Genomic DNA, 15,854 nt, shown 5'->3' with positions numbered 1-15,854 from the left:
AGAAAAGAGAGAAACGAATCTGGGTTGAAAGAAGATGGTGCTAGTTACAGTGGCATGAATACCTTATTTATAGTGTACCACAAGCTTTTGTTTTCCATAGTTTGAAACACCTGCAGAACCTGTCCGATCTCATGCTGGTAATATTTCCTTTATTGTGGCCTTTTGCAGAAGATTGTAGAAGTTTTAGTTGTTACAGATTCCAGCAAGCCCTCCTTCCCGTTAAAGGCGACACTCCTGCAGCGCGACCAGTTCTCCAGTATTTGTTTATCAAAGACACGCTCAGACACGTGTCAGTCGCCTTGCCTAATTTTAGGAGTCGATTCAGTTTATTTTATTTTTTAACACGTTTCATTCAGCACCATATCGATTGATTCTCCTTTTTGTCTTTTTTGCATGATGTGCAGCCACCGTTTTATCTCACTGAACACCCCTCTAACCAGCTGTCATGGTGAGAAATAAGATATTTGTTTTTCAGTTGGAGCTGAAGGGACTTTTCTTTCAGACCCGCCCTGTTTTGACTCTCTGGACTCGTCATTTCACAGCCAGCTCGAACCTCTACCCGTGTCGTCGTGTTGCTGATAAGTTATTGAATAACTACATTACTGTCTTGTGTGTTTAAACCCATAAAATGTCTGAAACTTTTATCGCTTTTTTTTTTTTTTTTTTGGGTCAAACTGCCAAAGTGAAGGGAGCAGCGAGCTTTTTACTTCTCATGTTGTTTTAGGTGCCTCACGCTCAGTCACGTCCCATCACAGGATGTTGTAGTTCATCAGAAAGTGAAGCCAGACTTCATTTACAGTTTGCCTTTTTTTGTTTTAGTTTAAGCAGGTTGTTTTCTGTCGCTGATGTCAGGATGAAACGTCCTCGTGCGCCGCCGGTTCACCGCCGCCGCGTTTCCTCCGTTACACACCAGGAAAACGTGCAAACACGGACCGCTGCACACGGGAGGACTTTGCATCTCGGCGTCGTTCTTGTAAATGATTTTTAATAAACGGCAAAAGCTAAGCTGGTGTGTTTGTGATCGGAGCTTTGTAAATGTTCTTCAATGTCATGCTTTTACCGCTGCAGATTCTTTATGTTCGCTTCATTCAGGCCTCATAATTAAATTTAAACTACAACCCCAAAGCGCTGGGACTTTGTGTAAAATGTAAATAAAAACAGAATGCAACGATTTGTATATCTCATAAACACATACTTTATTTAAAATGAAACATGATAAGCATATCATGTGTTTAAATGAAGAAGTTGTATTTTTCTTTATGAGGACGTTTTGTATCTGATGGTAGCAACACCCATGTTTACCGCTGAGGAGAGCAGCTGCTGGAGGTTTTAGAGGGAATGTTGTCCCATTCTGGTCTGATGGAGGATTCCAGTTGTTCAGCAGCCCTTCGTCTTCTTTGACAGATTTATTTGTTTCGTGATGCATCAAATGTATTCAGCTGGTGGGAGGTCTGGACTGCAGGCAGGTCAGTTCAGCTCCTGGACTCTTCTTCTATGAAGCCCTGCTGCTGGAATGGATGCAGCATGAAGTTCAGCATCGTCTTGCTGAAATATGCAAGGTCTTCTCTGAAAAAGATGCCATCATCTTGGGGGCATTTGTTGTTCTAAAACCTGCACTGATGGTGTCTTTCCAAATATGTTAGCTGTCCATGCTTTAGGCACTAATGCACCCCCATACCATCAGAGAGGCAGGTTTTTAAACTGTGCGCTGATAACAGGCTATGCTACCTCTCCTCTTTAGTATGGAAGATGTGGCATCTGTGTTCTCCAAAAAGAATTTAAAATTTCGATTGGTCTGACAACAAAACAGTTTTCCTCTTTGCCTCAGTCCATTTTAAAAGAGCATTAGCTCAGAGAAGATGACAGAGTTTCAGGATGGTGTTCACATATAGTTTATTTTTGTATGACAGAGCTTTAAGCAGCATCTGTGGATGGCACGGTGAACTGTGTTTATAGACAATGATCTGTAGAAGTGTTCCTGAGTCCATGCAGAGATGTCCAGAACAGAATCAGACCTGGTTTTAATGCAGACCAGCCTGAGGACCCCAAGATCACAGACATCTAATGATGACTTTCAGTCTTTTGTTCGTTGAGCTCATTCTTTTTTCGAACACTTTCCACAGACTGGTGAGCCTCTGCCCATCTTTACTTCTGAGACTCTCAGCCTCTCTTTAAACCCACTCCTCCTACTGACCTGTTGACAATGAACCTAATTACCTGCAAACAGCTTTTTATTAGCACCTCTTACTTTTACAGCCTTTTGTTGTTCAAACCTTTTAGATGTGTTGCTGCCATTAAATTGAAAATTACCTCATTTTCCCCCTAAGAATTGTACAATTTCTTAAACTTTTTGTTTACTAATTTAATTGTGAATAAAATACGAGTTAATGAAATTTGCAAACAATTACATTTTATTTTTTGTTTACATTTTACACAACGTCCCAGCTGTTTTGAAATTGGGTAAATCATTTGAATTCACCTGGATGAAAACTGACCTATAGACGGGTCACGTTTTCCTCAGTTTTAATCGTCGTTTACATCTTTTTTTTTTCATACTTGTTGCAGTTTTATCCTTTGTCCGTCTGTCATGTACACATTTTGGTTTTAGGAAAAACAACTAAAAAGCAAACATTGATTTCATGTTCATTTCCAAAAGGTTGCTGTTATTTTTCTCCATTTGTCATGGTTTTTTTCCCCTTCAAAGAGCAAACTGATCTTTTTTTTTTCCCATCACAAGACCCGTTAGTTTGAGGTGATTCTGATCATGTGACGATAAAACAGCCACTAAAGTGTCTCCTATAAAAGCCTGTTTTAAAGGAGGACTCTGACTCTGCAGCTCAATTTTTGTTTTATGAGACAAGTATTCACCCCCCTGGTGCCCTACGACCTGAATGGATGGTTTAAGTTTGTAAGTATTGAAACTTGCACAACTTACTCCACAAGAAATACAAAAACTGAAACATGCTGTAGTTTTTTAAAGCTCGGATACCTTCAGAAGCCACATAATGTTCAGTCTAAGAGTATATATAGTCCTGCTCTGACAGTCCCCAGAACCAACACCTCTAAAGAGAGCCACCATCAAACAAGAGGCAGCATGAAGACCAGGGAACTCTCCGTGCAGGTCAGCGACAAAGCTGTGATTAACAGATCAGGGTTGGGTTATCAAAAAAAATAAAACCCCAGCTCAAACCTGAACATCCCACAGAGTTCCAATAAATCCATTATTAGAGAACAGGAAGCTGATGGCTCCACGGCAAACCTGCTGAGAGGGCGGTCGACCAAAACCTGCTGAAGGAGGTCAGAGCTGATCCTGATGGCCACACGACCACGACCAGCTTATTTCCTCTGTGTTATTATTTTCATAATACGGTTTCAAAACATGTTTGTGGACAATACTTGGTGAAGTACATAAACTGAAAAACAAACAAACAAACGCTCTAGCAGTCTCTATGTTCTAAGTCTGATCGCTTTCTGTCCCCATCTTTTCGCTAAATGCAATGAAAGGCCCCCAAATTATTTTGAATTTATCCATCCTGCCATTCAGTGAGTATGTAATTCTTTCTAGTGGCAGTTTGTCATTTGTCATAGCCTCTGATTTAACATCGGTCTGTGGGTCTTCTTCCAGCACAGAGATGTACTTCGTTCAGCAATCACAGCCCTCGATCCAGGAGCATCCGTTCATTCTCCGTGTGATTGTGTCTCTCAGGGTAGAGCCCGAACACAAACAGCTTAGGGTCCATAAAGATATTAGTAATATCTCTTCCCAGAGAAGTATTATTTCACAGTACCACATACAGTGTACTGATGTACCTCTGGTTTATTCCGGACACACATCAGGTACACCACCATTACATCTATTTATATCTACTGGTGTTATATACGTAAACACACATCAGCCACCGAAACTGTATTAATTGAAGACGTGTATTGACTGGTCTGATAGGAGACCAAGCTTCCTGCCGTTCTAATGAGAAGTCGTCCCTCCAGACTCGAAGTCTGTCGTTGGAACCCTCTGAGAATCGGGATATCATCAGGTTCTAACAATCTGAAATGAACCCTTTTCTTTGACCATCCTCAATCAGAGTTGTTAGGGCGGCTTTTGACAGCTGATTATTTTGTCCTGTTGCTATAAAGCTTCTGATTGATTTTTATTCAGATGGACTGTATATCATATTCGATGTCCGCACGCTGCGAGAGCTTGGAACCGAAGCACATTCCTTGTTTGTGCACACAGGCTCGGCCAATAAAGGCAGTTCTGATTCTACAGTTTAATAACCAGCAGACACGCTCGGTTCGGCAGCTCTCTCCTGGGTTGAACGACAGAAATAAGAAGCCGAGCGTCTGCTCTGATGAGGTTCACTCGAGCTGGATTTCCTACAGCCGTAAAATGAAAATTTTTTCCAGTTTGACACATTTACTGCTTTACATCAGCATCGTGTACTTCATCTCGTGAGCAGCTGTTGATCTTTTAAGTTTTAAAGCTAGAAAAAAAGTAACCAAATGGGTAACTTCTTAGAAAAAAGATAAATGGCTACAACTATATTCCAGATACGGAGCTGAAATTTGGCGTGGCAGCAGCTGAGAATCATTCTCAACAACACAATGTTAATTTAAAGGTTGAACCAAAACGGCTCCAGCTGCATCGTTTCTCAACGTCAGCTGACGAGGCGTTCCTTCCTTTCCTTTTCAAAGGAAGCTGCTTGATTGAGAAACAAAAAGGGACAAAAGTCACAGTCTTTCAGAAAACCTCCACGTGTAAACAGTGACACTTTTATTGATTCGTTTTAAAGAGATCTGTATGACACAGTGTTCGTTGGTGACGTGCTGTTCACGAGGACAGTTTAATGATTAGCTGTGGAAATCAAAGAGTTCAGAACAATTACGCGTCGAACCGGAAAAAAGATTACAAAAAAGAAATTAAAAAAAATCTCTGGAAGTTAAAGGGTGACCTAAACCGCAAAACAATTAGTGTCTCATAGATTTTAGTTTTCCTGTGGAAAATGTGACCTTAAAGCTGGAATTAGATGGATGGATGGATGGATGGAAGCCATCTAGTTCTTGGGATGCAAAAGATGATCGACAAGCAGCTCAAATATCTGTAAGAGACGATCAACAAGGTGGCCCATTACTGCTGTATCTGATGCAGTGAAGGTGTGTGTGTGTGTGTGTGTGTGTGAGAATGGCAGGTAAGAGTTGTCGTCTTTCTGCGCACACGTCTACAACTTTGGCACCAGTGAAACCACTTTAACTCTGTGACAGTCCACACATCACCAGGAGGACTTTAGCTCGTGGAGACAGGAACAACAGAACCAGGCGAGTGGTGAAAACAGGGCGCCCTTTCCTTTTCCTCTCCGTTGTTTCAGAGGCGTCCCCCCCCCCACGTCAGGCGAGACCCACAAGCCTTCCGACCACGTCTCCAGGAGGGACTTAAACTCACTCAGGCCGTTTTCTGTTTGCAGATTTCGTCACAGACCCAACCATGCTGAGGCATGAAGTTTCCTAATCCTCCAGCTGCACTCGTCAGCAGTAAACGAGCGTCAACGGCGCAGCGTTGACGCAATCCAGCTCCGTCGCAGCTTCTCCTGGGAGGAAGTTAAAAGAGAGGAAACAGACTTTGGGGGGGGTCCTTTTAACGGGACGCCGTGACATTCGCTCCGGCTTGCGTCTGAAGGCACGGACACGAGGTTTGGTTCAAATGACACCCTATAGATCTGTAACAACGCCTCTCCTCTTGCACCTTTTACTTCAATTTATCAGTAAAAACAAACACTGCAACTTAAGTGCATTAATCAGCTGTCGGAAGTGCTCTTAACTGTTGGTTTTATCCCTTCTTTTTTTTAAAGTCATTAAGAAAAACAAAACAAAAAACCGTGTTTCCGCAGAAACATTAGGGCGAGGGAACAGCCGGGGACATAAACGGTGAAGGAATCGTTCTTCTGTTTGTCTGTCCGTATCTTCGCTAACTCTTCTGCTCTCATAAGAAAATATTTGTGGAAGGTTAGATGGAAATATACAATAGAATATAGATTTATATGTTGATTAAAAAAAAAAAAAAAAAGGACAGGTTGATTGTCTCTCCCTTTTCAATGCACAGATTTTCGTTGGTTTAAAGGCAGAAGAGGTAAAGTGGGTAAGAAGAAGGCAGCCTGTTTGTTGTCCGGAGGGGCTGGGGGTCCGAGGATCAGGCGATGGCTTTAGCTTCGGGTAGGAACGCCTCCCAGTACTTCATCAGCTGCAGACAAACAACAAGACAGGACCAGCGTCAGCGTCATGACGACGATAAACCCGTTTTTAAACCCGTTTTCATTGAGCAGAGTGAATTCAGACATGCCGCTCAAACGCTTCCCCACCTCACAGTTTTTATTTGAGTCTTAGTTTTGTTTGTTGTATCAGTCAATAGTGACGTTTTTAAGCTTTTAAGTTTAGCTTGAGACACACTCACCTGCTGCTGAGACTGAAGTAGAGACTCCAAGTACTTAATGATCTGTCTTCGGAAATTCTTGGTCCTCTCTTTCTGTTGAAAGAGAGAGGAAAAAAAAAAGGATCAACAACAGTTTCCACTGACTGTTGTGAGGTACGGACGGGCAGCATACAAAGCAACGCGCTGCTGACACCACCACTAGGTGGCGGTAATGCACAAAGTGCCACAATCTTTACTATGTTTCTACAGTCGACGTTGCTTTTAGTAAAGAATAAAAACTACACTTTGACGTCAGCGCGACTCCACAGCGATCTAACAAACTGATGAAAACAGACTAGAAGAAGTAGCAAACCTGTACAACGTTTGTTCCAACAAAAACGTTGTTGTCAGGCCTAGTGGTACTCCTTACAGACATATTTTGTTTAAAAAAAAAAAAGTTATAAATCTGAAATGTTAGCTCTTGTTGAGATGAATGAGTTAAATGAATGCTTATATCAGCGTTGCCTTTTCTCGCGACTGGTTTGAATTTCTCTGTGTTCAGAATCAAGTGGTGACTTAGTTCATCTCTGCATTCATTTTTTTTAGCAACGTGAAAAACAGTTTGTTGTCCTGCTGAGGATTTTTGAGCTGCATCTTTTATGACATGCTCCTTTTCTGAGTTCCTTGTTGTAAAAAAGTTGGAATTCTGACTCGGAGAGTCTGAGGTTTCTGACCAAAAAATCCAATATGGCTGCCGCACGTATAAACAGTGGTGATTGCCGAAGTAAAAACCCATTTATTTCCACTTTTGTTAGTCTCAATAAGTCACATGAACACACAGGACGGTACTACTTTTACTTTTACAAATATTTCAAATAGTAGTTTTGCTGGTATTGTCCATCCCTAATACAGACACAGCAGAGACCAAAAAAAAGAAGAAAGGTACCTCAAAGCGAGTGACTTCCTTGCGCACAGTTGCAGAAACTCTCTGGAAGTCCCTCTCATACTGAGTCACTTTGGCCTCCCACTGTTTGCGTGGAGAAAAAGACGAGTTTCAATACAGCAAGTAAGTTATTTTATGAAACATTTTTCTCATATTTAACAAAAGACAAAAGTCAAGCGCTCAAAGGGACACCGGAAGCAGGAAGCATAACATCTTTAATCGGCTCAGTTATTATTCAAACACTGAAAGGTTCCCGTCAAACTTGGCTCTTATTGTGCCCGTGTTGTTTTAAGCTGGTGTCGTACCTCAGAGATCTCCTCCTTGGCCAGCTGCAGCTTGTCCGGCTTGTTGGCCCACAGCAGCTTGGCCTCCGTCTCCCTCTTCTTCTGCAGCATGGCCTGAGCGTCCTGCCAGCGCTGCCACGCCTTCATCCGGTGGTCAAACGTCCCCTGCAGGCCGCAAACACACACACACACACTTACACCTGGCTACTAGTTAGCCACAGCTTCTTCTCTCTTTTTATGTTTTTTGCATTCACTAGTTAGGAACAGATTTGTGCGTACCCTGACGGCTCCCAGCAGGCGGATGTAATCTGCGATGAGTTCTGCGAAGCTGAAGGTGTCGCTGGCAGCTTGGTCCTGGTGCAACTGCTCCATCTTGTCCTCCACCTCGGCCAGCTGGGACAGGGCTCGGGACAGAGCCGTGTTGTCCTCTGCGCTGCCCAGCATGGCCGCGCTCTTCGCAAAGCTGGCGGTGTTCAGTGACAGCTCTGGAGGAGGAGCGGGATAAAAGTGAACGCACCAAACGGTGTGAGCAAAGAGTTTCAGAGAAATACGCATCGGAAGTATAAAACAAGCGGTACGCCTATGTCCCCCGTCGCTGAGGGTCTCAAATAGTAAATGTTGCAGGGTGACCTATCCTGGCGAGACGGACGGAGCTATTTTATCCTCCACCAGGCGCAGTGGCGGAGCCAGAGGGTGGCCAGTGGTGATAGATCCATTTTTGGCCACCCCAAATCATTTGAAAATATGCTTTCTGGTTTTTAATTTTTGCTTAAAAGTATGGCTTCCTCAAATAAATGGGGTGGCGGTGGCCATCTTGGTTTTTGACATGGCGACCTTACTGACGCCTAAATGCATCCACACGCCAAAATGGAAGTCAGAACATCGTCCAGCTCACAAGATGAACCGGACTGACCGAGGGCGTTTCCAAGTGTCCTCTCCACGTCGAGACGGGGGACAATAACAGGACAGACGTCTGGCGACGTAAAGACAAAAACAGGACCAACCTTTTCTGTGAACGACCAGCGACTCGACCATGGCGTGGAGCTTCCTGAACTGCTGGTCTGCGGACTCCACCTCCTGCAGCTTGTCCTCAAACCACTGCAGCGAAAAGCACAGCGTGAGGACGACTCCGGCAGGACGTCCGCCGTTGAAAGCCTGCTTCGATTTCTACGGCAGCTGAACTCACCACGTCCGACTCGTTCATCTTGATGGTCATTTTGCTGACGGCGTCCGTCGCTTTGTTGATCATCTTAAGGAAGCCGGCGCCACTCAGCGCCTGGGTACTCACAGCTCGAGGCAGCTGAAAACAGGATTTCATCAGGTTGCACATAAAGGAACCTTACTTGTTCAGAATGAATCACCTTTTTTTTTTTTAAACTCAGGTGTAAATAAATGCTGCTTACCTCCTCCCTCTCCAGAAACTCTCTGACGTCAGGATCTTGAAGCAGCAGCGGGTGATTCACCACCCTTTGGAGGTACCTGAGAACACACGAAACAGACTCACTTCCCTTTTCCAGGCGCCGATTCGCAGCAGTCTGACTCCCCGCAGCGATTCCAACTTACCTTTCCAGAGCGCCTCTTCTTCTCTCCAGAAAGTCTGCGGAGGAAGAGTCTTCCTTTCCCACCTTCATCTTTGTCATCCCTGAACGAGACAACAGTTACACCCACGCCGAACGGGGCTGAACTTTTGAAACCTAAGACGCGAGGAGGAGGAGGAGGAGGAGGAGGAGGAGAGGTCGAACCCACCTAGGAGGTTTTTCTCTGGAGGTGGAGGAACAATGAGTCCATTTGGTCCATGCTTTTCGGAGAGCTTCTCGTAGAGGCCGAGGAAGTCGCTGAAGCGTCGCTTCACTGTAAACGTTTTGTTGCGGAACATGGGCAGCGTGGTCTGAAAGAGGAAGGTTTCATCCCTGTAAGCTTTGCAATGAAAACATGATATCACGTTTCATTTTACCAACAGCTGGCTGCTCAGAAACTATTCTTCAACTTAGGTACTATAGAGGGCAAAAATGACACTGAAGTGTTATTTTAAAAATAATGTTTTTATTTTGTCAATGTCACACACCGTCCCAGAGAAACTTTGCTGAAAGGCCAGAATGTGCACCTCTGTTTTGGTAACATGCTCATCTGTGGAGACCCTGTCTGTCTGAGAATGTGATGTTTTGTCTCCTAGTGCCTTACAGATAATTAAGGAAACATAAGAGAAGTTGCTTGTAAGACTGTCCAAACCGTATAAAACTATACCTGTCCAGATTACATCGTCTCCAGCTGTCAGTTCATACAAAGTAAATAACCTACAGTGTTAATGGTGAGCCTCACCAGGCTTGGATGGGGCTAATTCACTCCTTTTCTTTCAACCCCGAGAACCCTGTTTAGAGTTATTCGTCTCAAGACTGATGGCTGTGTAACTCTATTTGTGTTTACACGAAGGCTGGAAAAAGAAGTGGTACGAATAAACAGCTGGAGGAGCAATTTGCAGCTAATTAGGTCAAAGGGCAACGGGTTAACGAGGTGAACAGGTATAAAAAGAGCATTTCAGAGAGGTTGAATCTCTCTGAAGTAAATATAGGCAGAGGTTCACCCGTCTGTGAAAAACTGACAAAAAATAGTGGAACTATTTCAGAATAATGTTCTTTTGGAGACTTTAAATATTCCATCATCTACAGTTCGTAATATCATGAAAAGATTTGAAGGTCAAAGGTCAAGGCTGAAAGTCAATATTGGATGTCTGTGATCTTCAGGCCCTCAGAGGTCAAAAATAAAAAATAGATTTTTTTAGGGGTTTTTTAAAATATTTTTTTAGGGCTGAGTGGACCGTGGATACAATATCTTAGTTCAAACATTTGATAAGTTTATTATGTTTCATGATGGGTTCATGAGATTTGCAAATCATTGCATTTACTTTTTAATTTACATTTTACTCAAAGCCCCAACTTCCTCTGATCTGTGGTTGTAAATCTCCTCTGCTTCTTAACTAAAACCTTGGGATGAGAGTAGGGCTACCAGATAATAATTCCAATTACATCTGAAATCTAACAAAGAGTCTTCTGTGACTGCGAGCTTATCAAAGTAAAAGCAAACTTTCTGGTAAAAAAAAAAGACATCTCCAGTGAGAAATTTAAATAATCTTAAAGGCTGTAAGATAAAATAGAAAAAAAACCTGGTGAGAGGAGTCATAGTTTAAGGAATGAAAAAACAAGCAAAAGAATAATGAGATGTTTGTTTCCTTTTATCACATCATGAGTAACTTCAGGTTGAGACAGATGAGCTACACTGGCATTTACAAACTGTTTTTTTTTTTACCTCTGTAGACACTTTGTAGGCCATGTAGGCGTTCATACCGTCACCTGTGGGAGAAAAAAACAAACCAAACTAAGATTAAAGTTTGAGCTCAGTTTACAGACTCACTGAAAGAAATTCTACATTTATCATCTTCAAAATGTGCCTAATAAGAGAAATAACAAACCTCACCTATTTTTTCAGGGTCTTTAACAGAAACAAAAAGGTCAAACTTGTCCTCCAGCTCCTCCTCCTCTTCTTCCTCCAACTGAAACAAACATTAAATATGAAGTGAAAACTGCCAACATTTCCCCCCTTCAGTATGAACTTATTGCTTCTCTGTAAAATGAAGTCGTTAAAAGGTAAATAAATGTTTGTTTGGATGATGTTAAACTGTCTAAAGCAGAGCGGCTGAACAGAACCCTGAACTGGTTCTGATATTTGCAGATATTTTCTAAAAATCTCCTGAAGAGAAATGTTAAATCTCTAGATGTTGACGTCACACTGGAAACTTCTCTGGGTTCAGATGTGTGTGTGTGCGCACCTCTTCCAGGGTAGAGGACTGAGGCTTGGCCAGGCTGGCAGCTGCCGAGAGCGAGGAGGAAGACGAGGAGGAGGAGGAAGCAGATGGTTTGGTCGTCGCCTCTTTCTTCCTCTCGTTCCGCGGACTGTCGAGAGAAAGCTCCACAGTGGCTTCTGTTAGAAAGAGAGCGAGGACCCACTGAGATCTCAGACACACTCCTTCATACGATTAACTGCCTTTATTAAAACGCAACGTTTCGTTATTTATTTGTCTTTTAAACCAGACTGAAACTCTAAAATATTTGCTGTAAATGTGAGACTGCTTTGAGGCAGGGCTCTGGGGAAAGGTTATGAACAGTTAATATCTTACCTGCTGTAGAAAGCTTGTTTAACGACCTCAGCTTGGAGAAATAAAGTTTCTGCTCCAATCTCTAATGACGATTCATGCAAATCGTATTTTATAAACCTTTACACCACCGTCAGTCTCACATAACATGGTTATTCTGGCAAAAAAACATTTTGATATTCCCACCAGAAGTGCTACAGCCAGCTGCAGCTGCTGTTTGTACTCGCAAACAACCGTGAAATTCCATTTAAATAATCCTCTAATGTAAAACTGACGGCAGTGTAAATATTAGTCAATTTAAGGCTCAGCATTCTTTGAAGGATTGCGCATCGCCTCGCCCGAGTTTCATACTAAAATGATTGTTTGCTGAGGAAATAACACTAGCACAATGAGTTAACGCTATAACTGTGTGATGGAAATGACTCTCAGCTACTAACACACCAAATGTTAGCTTTATGTCTGTAAATATGATTAATTTGTAGCCATTTTTGTGTTTGCCAAGTTTGTGACTCTGAAGGTTAACTGGTTGTAGACCTACATCCCCTGATTAGTTTCTGAGAATCCATCTAATGGTTCATGAGATATTTTGCCAAGAAACAAACAAAGACAAAAACATTACCCACCCTTTGTTGGCGGGCAATAAATAAAGTTTAAACGAACAACTATGAAATTCTTGAGACTGAAGCTGTTTTAAGAGAGCAGCAATCCACTTTGGACCCTGCTCTGACTAGCCATTAGCTTGTTAATCTGGTCAGAATTTAATTATCTCTCCAAGTGGAGGTCGTTCAGAGAGCCATCTACAACAGGTAAGATATTAAGTGTTCATAACCTTACCACACACACTCATTTAAAATAAAATCTGAACTATTGCTTTAAAAAGCATTTCCAATCAATCTTATCGATGCCTTCTAAAAACATTAAATTTGAATCTTAATCTGTGTGTAAGGATCCTTTAACTGAATATGTGATAACACATGGAGGTCAAAACACGATGATTATTTTAAAATGTTGATCCCACCGGCAAATAAATCTGTGCTCTCCTCAGAGTGGACTCCGTTGGTTTTGGAGATGACAGCACTGGTGTTCCTGGTTTTTGGCATGGTGGGGACGGCTTCTTCCATAAAGATATCCGTGGGTTCTGTGGGTTTAGTGCCTTTCAGGGGTTCTCCAGCAGCAGCAGCAGCAGCAGCAGCAGGTCGGGGAGCGGGGGGGTTCTCCTGCTCTTTACTGCTGGGTTTCTGAGAGACAGCTCCCAGCGGCTCGCTAAACAGATCCTTGTCAGGTTCACCGAAGAGGCTTCTCTGAGGCTGCTTGGCAGCAGGTTTACTCAGCTGAGCTCCAGTGAAAATGTCGCTGCCCTCGTCCTCGAACAGGTCGACTACGGCAGCGCTGGGATTTTTGGTGGCGGCAGCGGGAGCAGGGGCATCACTGAGGAGGTTGACCAGGGGGTCAGAGACTTTCTCCCCGACAGGTGGCTGTTGTTCGCTGCTGGCTGACAGATCACTACTGAGGTCGATAATCGGAGCAGGGGAAGCTGTTTGTGGGTCTGTCGCACCACCGGGCACGTCGCCTTTCCCCGTAATGTCGACTTCCTCTTTTTGTGCTGCGGCTTCACTTCCCAGTAGGTCGACAAAATCATCCGAGGGGTTATCAAAAATCTTTTCGGCTGCGCTGAAATCTATGTTTATCAGTTCCTCAAACTCTTCAGAGGATCCCCCGGCTGTTTTGCTTTCCGTTTGACTTTTGATTAAAGAATCATTCATGATGTCGCTGGACTGACTGGCAGATCCTGCTGTGGTGTCCTTTTTGTTCAGTGGTGTGTTGCTCTGGAGACAAGAGAAGACGTTGCCGTTATAATTATACAGCCATTTCTGTACCATAAACATGATGTGAAACCATCAAAACAACACCTAAATATCTATAAACAGTTATTAAACTCATCCTAAAACATATTCCACGCCTCATGCTGTAAATATAAACCCAGATTCTGATTAAACAAAGTGGAGTTTTAAAAAGCTTTGGGTGTATTTTGCAATGCTGATAGACTGAGACAACTGGACGTTTGTTTTAAAAATAGTTATTAGAGATTTCCTCATGGAAAAATTCAAATATTTTCAACGTAAAAGTCCACCAAAGGACTGTGAGGAACAAGATTCTCTGGTCTGGTGAAACCAAAACTTACTGTTTGGCCTCAAAACCTAAACGTTTTGTGTCTGGAGGAAACCAGGCGCTGCTCATCCCCACAATGAAGCATGGGGGTGGCAGCACCAGGCTGTGGGGATGTTTTCTAGCTGCGGGGACTGAGACACTGGTCCGGGTTAAGGGAAAGACAAATGCAGCACAGATCAGCGATGTTCTTGGTGAAAAGGTTCACCCCCCCAACATGACAACGACCCAAAGAAGACGTCACAGGACCTGAACATTATTGGACATCTCTGGAAAGACCTGAAAACGGCCACCCCCTGACAGCCACCCACCATCCAGACTGAGCTGGAGAGGAGCAGAAAATCCCCCAACGACTGGGGCTGCTGTGGCTCAGCGGTTAAAGTCGTCCTCCAATGAGAGAGTTGGAGCAGCAGTCACAAGTTGAATTGTTCCTGGGCAAAACACTGAACCCCTCACTGCCTCCGATGTGTCCTCATCGGTGTATGAATGTGATCTAAAGCACTGATTAGACTCTATAAAATGATTTATTCAGGTTAGCTTTGAAGAGCTGTAGCAGAGTGCTGTGTGGACGTGTGTGGATGGATAAATGAGGGCACAGATTGCGTCGTGAAGCCTTGTTGGATATAAGTTCAGTCCATTTCCTCGAGGCTGTAACTGCTGCCAAAGGTGCTTCAACTAAGCAAACTAAATACGAAAGGAAACATGATGTTTAATCAGTTTTCTTTTTCATACATTTACAGAACAGTCTAAAATTCTGTCTTCACTTTGTCATTATAGAGGAACTTTCTTGTGTGTAACTAGAATTGTAACAATAGTAGTGTCAGGCTGCAACAAAGTGGCAGAGAAGGGGGATCTGGATACTTCCTGGAGCCCACTGTAAACGCAACAGTTCTCTTTAGTTGGTGCTGAATGCAGAGAAATGAACCATGAAATGATAAAAGGCAAACACTTTAACAAGCATGAGCTTTGGGTGGAGCTGCTTGTTCTCTCGTTGCTCAACACTTGAGTAAATAGTTTCCTGCAGGACTTGAACAGAACCAGACGGTTTTCAGAGAGTTGGGCTCGTTTGCAGACGTGATTTCAGCTCAGGGTTCTGCTAACTGCAACATCTAAGAAATGCTGACTGGTATCCTCCAGGCAGTGATGACTCAAACTCTGGAAATTGAAAAAAAAAAACAAAAAAACTCAAAGGCAGCAACTTTCCAATCTGTCCTCTGAACTCGGAGGGACAACATCCGGGTTCTCGCCATGTGACGAACAGCGTCCTCACATGACAGGAGACAGCTTCTGCTCCTTCCGAACATGCCAAAGCACCACAATCACCTCATCGGACTCTGCAAATGTTTACATTTTAAAGTCAGCAAGCAGCCACGCTCGGCTTCCCATCGGTCCTGCTGCGGAGAGCCGCGTCGCGACGCTACGCGACGCGGGGGGTGGGGGGGAAAATACGGACTAAAGCTGGTCCCAACTTTTAGGGAAGATAGCTCAAATGTCAGCAAACACGTAGAGGAAAAGTTTCGGGTTACAAACGCCACCCAGCCGTGGTAAACTAACACGAACAGAAAGCAGCTTTCGCGGTTAACCTGAAACTTTCACTCGGCGGCAGCTATCCTTCCTGTTAGCATAAAATTAGCCTGAAGTCCGCGGACACGTACTGCGCTCATGAAGAAGTCCTCCTCGGCTTCTTCTTCTTCGTCGTCGTCGTCTCCATCGCTGTCTCGGCCTCGGACGTCCTCGGTGTCCAGCACATCTTGGTCCTCGGCGTCGGGGAAAGGAGGAGGGCTGCGCTCGGAGCTGGACGCCATCTTCAGTCAGTCACACACACACACACACACACACACACACACTCACACACGGAGAGAAGAGGGGAGGTTCCGTCGCCTCCTCCGCGCGCAGACAGCCGTTAGTCCGTCG

General features: G+C 43.7%; 1 protein-coding gene across 1 annotated transcript; it reads right to left on the bottom strand.

Moving 5' to 3' along the window:
• Positions 1-4,736: 4,736 nt before the first annotated feature.
• Positions 4,737-15,781, bottom strand: snx1a (sorting nexin 1a). Its single transcript, XM_017437012.3, has 15 exons — positions 15,596-15,781; positions 12,793-13,600; positions 11,451-11,602; positions 11,099-11,174; positions 10,931-10,974; positions 9,374-9,515; positions 9,191-9,269; positions 9,031-9,106; positions 8,814-8,927; positions 8,632-8,725; positions 7,907-8,112; positions 7,649-7,792; positions 7,347-7,427; positions 6,443-6,514; positions 4,737-6,232 (listed from the first exon to the last, which is right to left on the bottom strand). Exons 1-15 carry the CDS (start codon positions 15,743-15,745, stop codon positions 6,182-6,184), a joined length of 2,289 nt encoding a protein of 762 aa, XP_017292501.1. The 5' UTR covers positions 15,746-15,781; the 3' UTR covers positions 4,737-6,181.
• Positions 15,782-15,854: the final 73 nt, after the last annotated feature.

Source organism: Kryptolebias marmoratus, linkage group LG11 (assembly GCF_001649575.2).
Source record: "Kryptolebias marmoratus isolate JLee-2015 linkage group LG11, ASM164957v2, whole genome shotgun sequence".
In the NCBI taxonomy this organism is placed as follows: Eukaryota; Metazoa; Chordata; class Actinopteri; order Cyprinodontiformes; family Rivulidae; genus Kryptolebias; species Kryptolebias marmoratus.
Note: the sequence above shows the minus strand (reverse complement) of the source record. Positions and strands in the feature narration are given on the sequence as shown.

Coding starts and splice junctions, on each gene's coding strand:
- snx1a (XM_017437012.3), bottom strand. CDS start 15,745: ATGGCGTCCAGCTCCGAGCGCAGCCCTCCTCCTTTCCCCGACGCCGAG. Junction 11,603..12,792: donor GAGCACAGATTTATTTGCCG/GTGGGATCAACA, acceptor TCTTTCTAACAG/AAGCCACTGTGGAGCTTTCT. Junction 6,233..6,442: donor TACTTCAGTCTCAGCAGCAG/GTGAGTGTGTCT, acceptor GTTTGTCTGCAG/CTGATGAAGTACTGGGAGGC.